This window comes from Populus trichocarpa, chromosome 12 (assembly GCF_000002775.5).
Source record: "Populus trichocarpa isolate Nisqually-1 chromosome 12, P.trichocarpa_v4.1, whole genome shotgun sequence".
NCBI lineage: Eukaryota > Viridiplantae > Streptophyta > Magnoliopsida > Malpighiales > Salicaceae > Populus > Populus trichocarpa.
This window is the reverse complement of record NC_037296.2, coordinates 11,041,692-11,056,005: the sequence shown is the minus strand read 5'-3', so window position 1 is coordinate 11,056,005 and position 14,314 is coordinate 11,041,692. Positions and strand designations below refer to the sequence as shown.

The 14,314-nt window shown below is 31.9% G+C and overlaps 1 protein-coding gene across 1 annotated transcript; it reads left to right on the top strand.

The window, feature by feature from the left end:
* The first annotated feature begins 4,334 nt into the window (after positions 1–4,334).
* On the top strand, positions 4,335–6,291 carry LOC7458052 (U-box domain-containing protein 33). The gene is made up of 4 exons (XM_002318630.4): positions 4,335–4,798; positions 5,400–5,518; positions 5,616–5,734; positions 6,007–6,291. Exons 1-4 carry the CDS (start codon positions 4,543–4,545, stop codon positions 6,215–6,217), a joined length of 705 nt encoding a protein of 234 aa, XP_002318666.1. The 5' UTR covers positions 4,335–4,542; the 3' UTR covers positions 6,218–6,291.
* The last annotated feature ends 8,023 nt before the right edge of the window (positions 6,292–14,314 follow it).

Here is a 14,314-nt window from a genome sequence, read left to right as displayed (position 1 = left end):
TAGATCTTTACGTTAGTTTTAGAGTTGAAGACTCCATATGAGGTATGATCTAGTTCTTTTGTTGATTATTCCAAACTAAGAGTATTTAATTATCTTGTTTATACTCATGTTAAAAAGATAAACTTGGGTTGAGAGCGAGAAAATATATATTTCTAAGCTATGCATCTAGGGTGAAGGGATATCAATTGTGTATTCTTTTTTTTATATATCCTAAGTCATCTAAGTTTATTACTAGTAAGGAAAAAAAGTTGACAAATATTGATGTTGAGATGAATCATGGTACTAGCAAACAAGTGGAGCTTGAGGTTAGAGCTTAAAAAACAATTCAAGAAGATACTTTAGCTGAGCTTGTTGAGGAAGTGGTGCAAGATATTATTGTTAAAAATGCACCTGAAGAACAACCTTATAATATTGTTATATAAAGACAAATAAGATGGATAAAAACACTAGTTAAGTATAGTTATGCTGATCCAGTTGATTTGGCCTTGAATGTTACAGATAATCTTGATAATCATGAACTTTATTCTTATAAAGAGGCAATTCCTTGCAAATAATCTTTCAAGTGGATGTTTTCTATGAATTAAGAGATTAAGTCTTTTTATAATAATCGGGCATGAAAACTTGTTAAACCACCACAGACCTAAAAGTTTGTTGGGTGTAAATGGATTTACAAGAGGAAAGATGGAATTCTAGAGGTTCATGATGCATGGTTTAAAGCACGTCTAGTTGCCAAGAGCTTTACATAAAGAGAAAGTGTTGACTTTAATGAAGTGTCCTCTCTAGTTGTGAAGCATAGTTCCATCCCAGTATTGTTTGTTATGGTAGCATTGTTTGACTTAGAGCTTGAGCAACTAGATGTCAAAATAACTTTTCTACATAATGAGTTGGAGAAGAGGATCTATATACCTCATCTAGAGGGTTTCATTGCTCAAGGCAAAGAAGACCATGTGTGTTTATTAAAGAAATCATTGTATGGTTTGAAGCAATCACTAAAACAGTGGTATAAAAGGTTTGATACTTTTATGCTTGGACATTGTTATTTTAGAAATGACTATGATAGTTGTATGTATTTCAAGAAGCTCTCATATGATATTTTAATTGTGTACCTATTATTGTATATTTATGACATGTTGATTGCCTCGAAGAACATACCTAAGATCAATAGTTTAAATGATTAATTGAGTGGGGAGTTTGAAATGAAAGATTTGGGTGCAACTAAGAAGATTTTAGGTATAGAGATACATAAAGATCAAAACATTGACAAGTTATATTTGTCACAGATGAAGTATCTTAAAAAGGTACTTAAGTGTTTTGGTATGCAAGATTGCAAGCTAGTGAGTACTCCACTTGTAGCTCATTTTAGGTTACCTTTAAGTTTATTACTAGAAATTGAGGAGGAAAAAGAGCATATGTAAGATGTTCCATATAATAGTGCAGCTGGAAACATTATGTATGTTATGGTTTGCATTCATCCAGACATTTCATATGTTATTAGTATGGTTAACAAGTTTATAAGAAATCTTAGTAAAGTTCACTAGCAGACAATTAAATGGCTTAGAGGTACTATAAATGTTGACTTGGTATATGACAGAGATAGTTGTACTAGAAGTAGTGTTAAGGGCTTTATAGATTCAGATTACACTTGGTGATTTGGATAGAATAAGATCATTGACAAGTTATGGTTTTACTCTCTTGAGGTGCGCCATTAGTTAGAAACAAATTTACAATCCACACTATTGCCTTGTCTACAACAAATATTAAGTATATGACATTGACAAAGGTAGTTAAATAAGCTTTATAGATGAGAGGTTTTGTTGACAATCTTGGTTTGTCACATGAGTTGATTGTTATACATTGTGATAACCAGAGTGTCATGCATTTGGCCAAGAACTAGATGTACCATGAAAGGATCAAACATATTAATGTCCAGTATCACTTTATTATAGATATCATGTCAGATGGTGTTGTATCAGTTAATAAGATTGTTATAGCTAGGAACCTTGCAAATATATTGATGAAGCCTATCTCTGCAGCAAGTTCAAGCATTGCTTGGACTTGAATGGTTTGTGTAGTACTTGAAAGATGCTTGATGGAGGCAATTAGGGAGGAGTTCAAGTTTTGTAAGTTGGTTCAATTTAAATCGAGGTGGAGATTTGTTGAGTTTGTCTTAAATTATAAGCCAACATAAAAAAATAAATACCCATGTACTTAGTTTATATATAAAAGCCTAAAGTTGTCATATTTTAGAGTTAAGGCTTATTTAAAAATATCTTCATTCTCTACACTTTGACGGTTAGAGAAAAAAAGAAAAAAAAATGTGAGTTTTGGGTTATTTTGAGATTGAAAGAGTAATTTTTGTTGTCACTCGGCCCTACTTTCTTAGTGAGTGTTTGTTTCTGTGGTTGCTTCTACTTTTGAAGCAAACCACGGGAAACAATGGTTTGATAACAATTAAAACACCATTTACTGTTCATGGGTCCCATGGTAATTCGCGTTTGAAACGCAGGGGGAAGGAAAGCAGCTTTTTGCTGCTTCTTGCGCGGAGGAGATTCCTGGACAGTGTAGCCATGCTCCACTAACGTGGAGATATTCTCCACTGTTCCGGCCAGACCGGGTCCGGTCCAAAGCTAAAAATACATTGAACCAGGTCTGACCCAATAAAATAAAAAAAATTATTTTAAACCATCACTGCTATTAGAATTTCAAGAGTCCTGAAGACAATAAAATTATCAGTTTTAAAGCTTCAGCGATTCTCCTCGTGAACTTTCTTTCTAACTTTGAGGTTTAATCGTAGTATATACTATAGAGACCTCGTTTTCATTAGGGGTTCTTTAGGTGGCTTTCATTGATGACCTCTTTAATTACTATCTTTCTTCTTCGATTCCTTGTATGGATTGTGTCCTTCGCTTACTAGAATACTGAAGCACTGCGTCATGCCTACATACAGATTGAATTAGGGTTCCATTGTCATAGCAGCATATGCAATTTACATCCTGTATGTCAAGTGCGCACGCGCGCAAAGCATAAGGTATTATATGGTGCAGGCTTACAAGGATAGCACAGAATAAAAAAGTGATATTGACTTAGAACACTACAGTACAGTTTGCTACTGTGTAGGCAAACCAATTCACTTTAATCGTGTCATATAGATTGACAAATTCAAAATATCATCTTCTTCAGAAGATACAGGATTGTGGCATTACGGCATTCTAATCTTCTCTTTTGTGGCTGATTAGCTTGTTGGGAGAGTTTCTATGTATTGCCCAAGCTAGTGACAATTGCCTTGCGCAGAAGATCAAGGGATAACAGCAAACTCAAATTGTAAGAGCCCTATTTTGCAACTTCATTTAGTTAGACTATAAGATTCGGACTGGTAAGCTGTTGATTAGTATTTGATTTCAACATTGCTTGTACTGCAGCATTGCAGCTCCAAATAATTTTCAACATGGATGGATGCATCTACTCAAATATACTTCCAGTGCAGCTTCCATACTGCGATGTCGCTGTCATTGATGTTTTCAGCTTATCATCTTCAATTGAAGTCTTTTAATAAATGACTAAAAATCTCTGCGAAAAGTAATCATTACTTTGATCTATAATGCCTGCAGCATGGGACCAGATTGACTCCTCCTTGTGCAATGGGACTACCTTTTTTTGCATGGAAAGTAAAAGACAAGCACAGGAGAACAACTGAACCTGTACAAGATGGCATCCTGTACCCAGATCCAGATTCTTGTATTTTACTCAGGGCCAGTCTTTGAATGACTTTGTTTAATACCCACAAAGCTGCTTAAAATAGTTAAATCACCTTGGAATTTTCTACAGAAACTATATCCTGCTAATAAGATGGCTGAGCTGTGCAGCACCTATGGAAATGGGCATTTCTGCCGGACTGAAAGCTGCAAAGAGAAATAGACACCACGCCCCTTTTTCCAATACGAAACAATCAATGGAATGCATTGAATCATCTTTTTCCATCTACAGGGTTGGAACAAAAAGTTATTTTTCTTTCATTCTATATTTTAAAATCAAAAGTAGAAAAAAAACAGATCAATTAATTACGAAACTTGTAATAAGACCTCAATATTCATGTGAAATTCTTCTTTGATTGCAATCTGAGGTTCATTATGAGCCTAACAATAGGTCAAACAAAGACTATAGTTATTTCAAATGTGAGGATAACACCCTAGATGCTATCTTCCCAGAGCAAGGCTAATCCTAATGACTAGATTATGGAGGAGGGGAAAGCAAAAGGTTTCTTTTGCTCTAAAAAGGGCTCTTAAGAAAAGAGCATTGGTCTCATGTGACATATCCAATAGCCTACAAAGCTTGACAAAAAAGAATCTGCTTTTCTTGTCTTCCTTTTATTTTGTGGCCTTGAGAGCAACGACCACTTCCTTTTTAACTGCCAATATATATTTAACTAGCACAAAAATCTTGATTTCTTCGCTCTAAAAGACCACCTATCTCTGTCACACAACTTATGTCGTTCATTTCTCTCTAATCTATGCTTGTGTAATAATACAAAGCGTAAAGGAAAGGATGGAAGAGGAGAAATATGTGCCGGCAAGTTCTATGCGGTACGGTGCGCGAATCATGTCGCCCGAAATTGTGGAGATAGGAGAAGACATCAAGCCTATTTCTAACAGCATAGATGGAGTCAGTCATGATGTTTATGTAGCTGTTGGTAAAAATGACACAGATGTACTGAAGTGGGCTCTAGATCATGCTGTTTTACCTGGAGCTCGAGTTTTTCTAGTCCATGTTTTTCCTCCTCTGACATATATTCCTACACCAGGTAAAACTTTATGTTCTACTTCTGATAGAATCCATCATCAAGTTTAGAGGGATTAAATTCTTGCTGTTCTGAGGAAGGAAAGATGTTTATGCTTCTGCCAGTGACATGATGTAACAACAACACCTCAACAGGTTACAATACTCTATGTATTGATAATGCTAGCTAGCATAACTGAGTGATAGGGATTTTGTTCTGATTTTTTAAATCAAGACTTTGGAATTATTGAGTCCCCATATGGCAACCCTTTTTATGCAATTGACCATTTATGAAGATGACTTGAATATACTTTTGGCCAGAATTAATCTAGGGGAAATTTGATTATGCAAATCAGACTTTGGCAATATTGTGTGGACCATCATATTGCCATCCGATTAAGAAGAAACTATTGAAAGCTGAGTTAATTAACACTTAATGCATTGATGATTTGAGTAATTAGAGATCATTAAGCTGCTAGGCTGTGTTGGCTATATCGACCATAAATAATGCACTGGATGAACAAGTAGGGTGATTCTCTCACTTGCCACTCCCCAGTACTGTAGAACATGGCAGGTTTAAGTACTATTTTGCAGTGCTTTAAGCCTTTCTAATTGCTTGTTGACAGTTGGAAGACTATCTAGGAGCCAATTGAGCCAAGATCAGATGAGATTTTACATTAATGAAGAGAATAACAGAAGAAGAAACCATTTGCAAAAATACATTAGCCTGTGTGCCGATGCCAAGGTGCAGATATTTAATGGCAACTCTATGATGCTACTCAGTGACACATCATTCATGCACCAAAAGCATTGATATGATCAGAACTTCTTTCATGTGACAGGTGACAGTGGATACAATGCTCCTGGAGAGCAATTCCACTGCCAAAGCTATTCTAGAGCTCATTCCCGTTCTCAACATTAGACACCTTGTCATGGGAACTAAACGCTTGCCTCGCTCAAGGTACGGATTCTTGTTTTCTACGCAGCCCCCCGTGACATATTTCTTGTGTTTTCTGAGATTTGAACAATCTAGACGGACAGAGAAAGTTGCTTCATTGTAGTGACGAAAGAGAACTTCTCTTCAAGGTTAAATCAACAAGGCATAATCAGCAAAAACAATCTATGCTAATAACTAGACCAATTGAGAAGTACAGCTCTACGTGACTCTTGTCACATACTCGCAGACCTTAATTATCAACAATTCATTCTAGGATTTCACTTCCATCCTTGCAGGCTACTAAGGAAGAAGCTGGCGAAAGGAGAATTTGTGAAGAAGAATGCTCCAGACTATTGTGAGGTTAGTATTATTCATGAAAGCAAGAAGATCATGGATGGTCAGCATGGGATAGAGCCAGTTTCATCCTGTCCCCAAAGACCTGATGTCATCCGCAACTCTGAAAAGAAGTTTTTCGAGCTTGCATGCTTTTCAGGCAAGTTGAAGTGAAGATTATATGTTAATGTATTGTGCACAAATGGATATTGTATGCAAAATTAAGAAGCAGTTTAGTATTTACTTAATTGTATCGTTAAAATACTTTGCACTTCATAGAGCCAGACCACTTTGCATAGGACTTGAAGGCTCGAAGCTTCTTCTTTTTTCTTTTTTGCCTGGTTGGATAGAGAGAGCCTTTGAGAAGACATGAAATGGGATTTTGAAGCTATAAATATGGATAATAATGTTAATCTTATTTAATTAGGATTTAGTATCGTGCAAAAAATGCCAGATTTCCATTTAATGATCTTCCTCTCGGTTTCGGTTTCTACCAAGAAATGATTCTAGTTGTCTCATCCATTGTTTTATAACCCGAACAGATACAGGAGGTTGCTCGAGATTTGATTGAATTAGTTAAGATTAAAAAAAATAAAATTGATTGGCAATGGGTATAGTGATTAAGACCTGTTTATTTGCTGGAAATCAAATTTTTTTTTTGAAAAGTAGATTTTTTTAAAAATAAATTATTAGAAAGCAAATTATTTTTCTGATGTTTGGTAATATTATGAAAAATAAGTTGAAAAATACTTTCTAATGTTTGGTTATTTTATGAAAAATAAGCTGTAAAATAACTTTTTTTTAAGTTTATTAAAATACTGATGAACAAATCTTACAAATTATAAAGTGAAAAAAATATAATTTCATAAATTATTTCAAATAAAATAAATAACAATCAAAATCATAGAGATCAAATCTAACAAATAAAAAAATTGAAACATGATGAAATTAAATAATAATAATTATAATTTTATAAATTGTTTCAAATAAAATAAGTAAAAATCAAAAGAATGAGGGTCAAATTTGATAGATAAAAAATTTCAATTAAGAAAATAATAAGAGAAAAACAAATAATAATCATAAAAATAAGGACCAAAGTTAATATAAAAATTAAATCAAATCAAATTCTAAGGGGTGAAATTGAAAAAAAAGATTTAAAACAAAATATATAGCAATCAAACGTTTGAGGACCAAATTTATTATAATCAGCATATAATATGATATTTTTAAATTTTTCACAACTTCTGAAAAGTATTTTCCGTTAAAAATAAAAAAAAATATTTTCCTAGAAACTAAATCAATTTCTTTTTACTGGAAAGTACTGTTTTTCGTTGACCAATTTTTGTAATAGCAAACAAATAGAAAAACATTTGGAAAATAGTTTTCGTCTAACAAACAAGGCCTAAATTGACTCAGAACTAATTAAAACTTAGTTATTGACCCATTAAATTTTAACAAAAAATCATCAAAACAACATCTTTTGATTTCTTTAAAAGAAATTATTGTTTTTAGATCGATAATCCCAAACCTATGACCCAAATATTGCCCCAATTAAACATGGATTCTTAGGATTTTAACAGGTCCAATACAGAATCATGAAAAAAATAATAATAATAATAATAACCGGCATTAGAAACAATTCTCAAATACAGTGTGCAAGCGGCAGCAAACTCAAAGTCACGTGGCAAACATTTTTTAATTCAACTTTATTAAGCCTATGACCACCTTAATCTCAGTGTTTGTACTCATAACACATAAATAAGGAAAAACAAAATGTAAAGTAAGCCAATGGGTTCGTTTAAAAAAATAATAAATAATAAATAAAACAACGGGTGGAAGTTACATCTCTCACAGGTATATTCATTTTTATTTATTTATTTATTTATGAGCTTCTCATAAGTAGTGCATAAAATGATGTTGATTTCTTTTAGACTATTGTCGTGCCCACGCTCCTTTACAGGTAAAAACTAGAGGTGAGCAAATTAATTGAAAAACTGATTTAACTGAAAAAATTGAAAAAAAATTAACCAAAAACACCGAACCGATAAAAAACCCGATTAAATCAGTTAAAATATTTAGGAAAATATCTGGTTCGGTTCGGTTTCCGGTTTTGGTGTGCCTGAACCGGCCAACCCGAACCGAACCGGTTCGGTTTAGGAATGAAAAAAAAATTAAACCAGGCGGTCTTAGCCGCGTGCGCCGCATCCTCTCATTACTTTCCCTTTCAACAACTAGGGCATACCATTTCAAATTCAATTTTCTGCTTTCCTTTCACACAGCCGATGTGTCCTCTCCAACCTGATTTCCAGTTTTGGACCTCAGAACATTCCATCTCCTTTCAAAAATCCATCACCCGTGATAAAAAATCTGGTCTTCTTATCTCTAATCACGTCCTTGAGCTGTCTGATAGCGTCGACATAGACGCTACAGACATATCTGCAACCTCCTTCAGTGATACTTCTTTGCTCCAAGAATCTCAACAAAATCTTTTACTTGGATGAAAACCTAACTGTATTGTTCATGACGTGTTTCATCGCTGGTCTGCTGTTGCTATTGACAGTGTTGGCATTCCAAGAATTACTTTGAATGGGAATAGATGCTTCGCTTATTGTGTCCAAGAAAATATGGAATGCTATAAGCCCCATGAGAAAGTAACTTCTGATTTGGAGCCTTTTATTGTTCCAGGTCTTTTTGATAGGATTGAATTGACCACATCTCAACTACCAGTCTTTGGAAGACAATCACATGGTGAAGACCAACAGACCGAAGATGCAAAACACCTTAACACCATAGGATTTTCCGGTTTTGGACCTCAAAAACCGGACCCAAACCGAACCAGAATCGGTCGATTTGGACCGGTTCCGGTTCGGTTTGGGTCCCTTTTTTTTTAACGGTCTGGTTGTTTTTTAAAGGTAAAAACCGAATCGAACCGAAAATGATCACCCCTGGTTAAAACAATTTCTTTACCAATGCAAAAAGAAAAATACAACATCAGCAAAGTGTTTCACATAATAATAAAAAATATGAATTGATATATTTTATTTTAAAAAAAGTTTTTTAATTTTATAAAAAGATAAAAAAATAGAATTAATAAAAAAATAATTTGGAGTAAGGTTAAAAAAGGTTTACTTTTAGTTAAATCTTTGTTACCTAATTAAACAACAACCATCTTTTTTATCACATTTTACTTAAATGGACTAATTGTTTTTTAAACAACAACTTATCTTAATATCCTTGATGTCAAGTGCTAGAAGCATAGTTTTGAAATCCGGCCCAGCCCGGCGGGTCGGCCCAGGACCCGACCGACCCGGGGCTGGAACCGGGCCGGGTTGAAGAAAAAATAGAGGAAGGAAAAACTCGGTATGACCCGGTTGACCCGATCAAAATCCTGTTGACTTTTGTTTTGTTTTTTTTACTAAAACGATGTCGTTTTGATTAAAAAAAAAGAATTGACCTGATCGACCCAGTCAAAACCCGGAACTCGAGCCATGTACCAGGCCGGCCATCGAGCCGGGTCTGAAAACTATGGCTAGAAGCAAGATTTTAATATAATAGATGGGGATTAAATACATTAATAAATGTTAAAAAGAGTTATTACAATAATTAAAGGCCAAGTCAAGAAGTTGAGAGAACACATGGCTAGAGTTTCAAATTAAACTAAATTAGAGTTAATTTGATGCGACATGGTTAAAATTAGTTTGATATAGAAGAAAAGAATTTTAGACAATGTTATTTTACCTCTTTTTTTAACATACTGAGACGATGATTTTTTTTTATTGATTTGGATCAATTCAGGTTAACTTGTAAAATCAAGCAATGGGCAATAACTTATGTTTTGGGGTTTTTTATTCAATTATATAAAAATAATTAATAATTGTAAATAAAAAAATAAAATTTTCTTTCTCATAGCTCAACCATAAAAAATTACATATTAAAATAATAAAAATTTTAAATGTAAAATCTTTTTAGTAGTAGAAGGATTTAATTAATTAAATAAACACACTGTACATGGACTCACTTCTCTCTCTCATCTATAGAATAACAAACATGAAAATAACTGGCATCTTAATCAAATGCATTCATTTTGATGAATTGTAACTCAGCCAAGTCAAATAACAACTTAATTATTATTATTATTATTATTATTATTATATTAACTAATATCTAAATGGTGTGGGGAATCATTGTTCCCCACACCCAAAGCACTGTGGGGAATCATTGTTCCCCACACACAGTGTTTTTTTTTTTTTTGCTAACTTTTTTTTTTTTTTCAAAATTATTTTTTTTTTCAACTTTTCTATTTTTTATTTTTTTTCATTTATTTTTTTTTCAAAATTATTTTTGTTGATTTTACTTTTTAAATATTAACCTAGTTAAAATTTTTGCTTTGTAATTTTTTTCTTTAAAATATTGTGGATTGCTGCGATATTTTTCCACATAGTTTTTTTTATTTTATTTTTTTATTTTTCAAAATTATATTTGTCGATTTTTTTTAATATTGAGCTGATTGAGAATTTAGTTTTGTAATTTTTTCTTTAAAACATTGTTGATTGCTACAGTGTTTCTCCGCATGGTTTTTTTTATGATTTTCTCTGAAATTATTTTTTTTATTTTATTTTTTAATATTGAGCTGGTTAAAATTACAGTTACAATATGTGAGGAAAGCACTGTAACTTTCCTCGAAAATTACTGTTGATTGCTACACTGTTTTTTCCCACATGGTTTTTTTCTGTTTTTGTTATGTTTTTCCCTAAAATTATCTTTTTCAATTTTATTTTTTAAATATTAAGGTGGTTAAGAATTGCAATTACAAGTAAATACAAGTTTTTCCTCACAAAACACTATGGATTGATATAGTTTTTCCTCACATGGTTTTTTTCCAGTTTCTTTTGTGTTTTCTTTTTTTGTGATATTTTTTCCAAAATTATCTTTGTTGATTTTTTTTTTAATATTGAGTTGGTTAGAATTTAACTTTGTAATAAAACTTAATCATGTGGGGAAAGCATTGTAGCTTTGCTCATAAAACATTGTGGATTGCTACAATGTCTCTCCGCATGCTTTTTTTTGTTATAATTTTTTTCAAATTATCTTTTTCAATTTCATTTTTTTAATATTGAGTTGTTTGTGAATTACAATTACAAGTCATTACAAATAAAGTTAAATCATGTGGGGAAGCACTATAGCTTTCATCACAAAACACTGTGAATTGCTACAGTGTTTCCAACATGATTGTTTTTTCTTTTTTTGGTGTTTGTTTTGTTATTTTTTTTCTAAATTGTCTCTGTCGATTTTTTTTTAATATTGAGCTGATTAAGAATTTAGCTTTGTAATTTTTTTTTCTTTAAAACACTGTGAATTGTTGCATTGTTTTCCAATGTGATTTTTTATGATTTTTTTCAAAATTATCTTTGTCGATTTTTTTTTTAATATTGAATTGGTTAAGAATTATAATTACAATAAAGCTAAATCATATGAGGAAAGCGTTGTAGTTTTTCTCACAAAACACTATGGATTGCTACAATATTTCTCAAAATGGTTTTTTATTTTATTTTATTGGGAAAAGCGCTATAGTTTTCCTCACAAAACATTGTCAATGCTACAATGTTTTTTCTCATGGGTTTTTTTCCTTCCAAAATTATCTTTGTTGGTTTTTTTTTAAATATTAAGTTGGTAGAGAATTTAGCTTTGTAATTTTTTTTCTTTTTATTAACTGAAAAGCTAAATCATGTGGCGAAAGCACTGTATCTTTTCTCACAAAACATTGTAGATTGCTACAAATCATTTTGTTCGGTCTCTAAGTTTTTGATCACCAACACAACTTTTTTTTTCGTCATGAAATATTTGCTCCATTATACCTTTAATTTCTATTACTTATCTAGCGCTGGTTCACAATTATAACACTATCAAATGCATTTATTTTATAACCCGCGGCAGAGCGCGGGCATGTCATCTCGTGTAAAGCTAAAATGTATGGTGTTTTTACTGTTCACAAAAACATTATTCATCCTTTCACATTTTACTATGAATTACATTAGTGTAATTTTTAAAAATCTTCAATTTGATCCTCAAATCTTTTTTTGTACAATTAAGCCCTTTTGAAACCAAAATAGAGCCCAATTGCATTTTTTTGTAAGGAAGGGTTGAATTGAAAAAAAAGGACTGGAGTAAAAAGAACGGGTAACATAGGTGGCAAATTAAAAATTTACGTCAAAAGTTCATTTAAGCCCCCCATCTTTTTTAGCTATTAGGTGATTGGTCTCTTGAATTTTACAAAATTCAATTTTGATATTTTACTCTTTTTCAATCCTTTTTTGGTTAGAGAAGAGAAATGAGGTCGTTGAATTCCGGTTTAAAAAGAGAAAGTGCCCGTTGATGAGGAATCTGACTACCAAAACTATTGTTTTTTTTGTATCAAATAGTTCCATATGATGATGAGATAAGATTAGGTGTTTTGTTACCTTGAAAACAACTAAAAACCATATCTGAATTCAGGAAGGGTTTTTTTTTTAATTTTGGGTAGATTTTTGGTTTTTGGACGGTTTTTTACGTTTTCGTGGCCATGGATTGGTTTAACAAGGCATCTAGGGTGTTTCTTAGGTGTTTTTGGCAAAAAATAAGTTGAAAATGGGTTTTTGAGTAAAAAACAAAGGACTTTGTTTTTTGTGGCTACCATAGTGGCCAGATTCTAAAGATTAACAGACGATACTTCAATTTTTTTTCCTGATGTATGGGGAAGATTACGCGCAAGCCATTGTTTGATTGGGCCACGTGCTAGGCCTAGCCTACTAGACCCAGCAGTGCCTGGCATGATTATTTTAAAAACAATTTTTTTTTTCAAATAATGTATTAGTTGATATTTTTTTCAAATAAATTTTGGATTTTTGTTTTAATTAGTTTGTGATGATTTTGTAATGATATTGGGTGAGTTTGTTTTCAAAAAGATATGCATGATTCATCTGTGATTTTTTTTAATTTTATATCTATTAAATTTGTTTTTTTATATTGATTTTTTTTATAATATTTTGTATATGCACAACCTTGCATTTGTTTTTGTTTTTATTCAATATATTTTATTTGTGTTGGTTTCTATTATAAATTTTATGTGTTTTTCTATTACAAATTTATTTTAATAGAGAAATGCATTAAATACAACAAGGTAAATTACCTGTTTTGTGATGTTGAATATTTTGATCTTCATTTGTTGCTTAATTTTTTACAGCATCTCAGTATTGGTTGGTGTTTTATTTTGCAATCATATAATTTTTTTTTATCATGTAGTTATATAAAAATAGTTTTGGAGAAAAAACTTAGAATCCCACTAAAGTCCATAACTCGATTCATAGGTTTGACGAGCTAGTCCTGTTAATAGGTTTGATGAGTTCACCCACTAGCTAGATATGTTTTTTTTTTTTTTGGTTTTTGGTCTGTTAATTGTTTTTAAAAGTTTTTTTATTGATTTTATCCTTTAATATTGGATTGATTGAGAAATAAACTACTTGATTTATTTTTTTTGCTTTCTTTAAGGTTATCACTGTCTCAAGTAAATTTTTATTTTTAAGTTGGTGCTCAATTTTGTAATTATATTTTTATTATATAATTAAAAAAATATTTTATAAAAAAATGCTAATAACTTCTATCTTTCAAAGTTTTTTCCACGATCTCATAGTCACAAGATTTACTGTTGCCTTTTAATTTACATGATTTATTATAACTACTCACGCTTTGTTTATGTACACATTCTTTCTTTTATATACTTTTATTTTCTAAGTTACTCTTGATTATTCTTTGACAACTGTGGTTTCTCATCACTACATTGAAGCAGACAACGCAGGAGGGATGTTTGGTGGTTGGGAGCTGGGAGTTTAGATTTGCAGATTCTGAACTCTCCTTGTTCACAGAAGAAAAGGTGGTTTCTTAGACCCTTGTACACTACAATATTAAACATCCCCTTCTTCTAAGAACTCCATTCATGCTTGTCACTTGAACCCTTGATTTGAAATGAAAATTGGGGGAGATATGAAATGAAAATTAAGAGAGACATATCAAGACAAGAGGGAGAGTGTTGAGTGTGAGTTTATTTCTTCTCGTATATTATATAATGGTAATTTTATCTTTTAATTATTTTTAAAATTTTTGTTTAATCTGGAATATAAAGTGTAATTTTTCAAAGTGCAACAAGAAAGTAAAAACACGATTAAATTGTAAGAGGTTTTATGTAATTATTTTTTTTAGTTTTTAACGCAAAGAAATTCTACGACTGATTTTCATGTA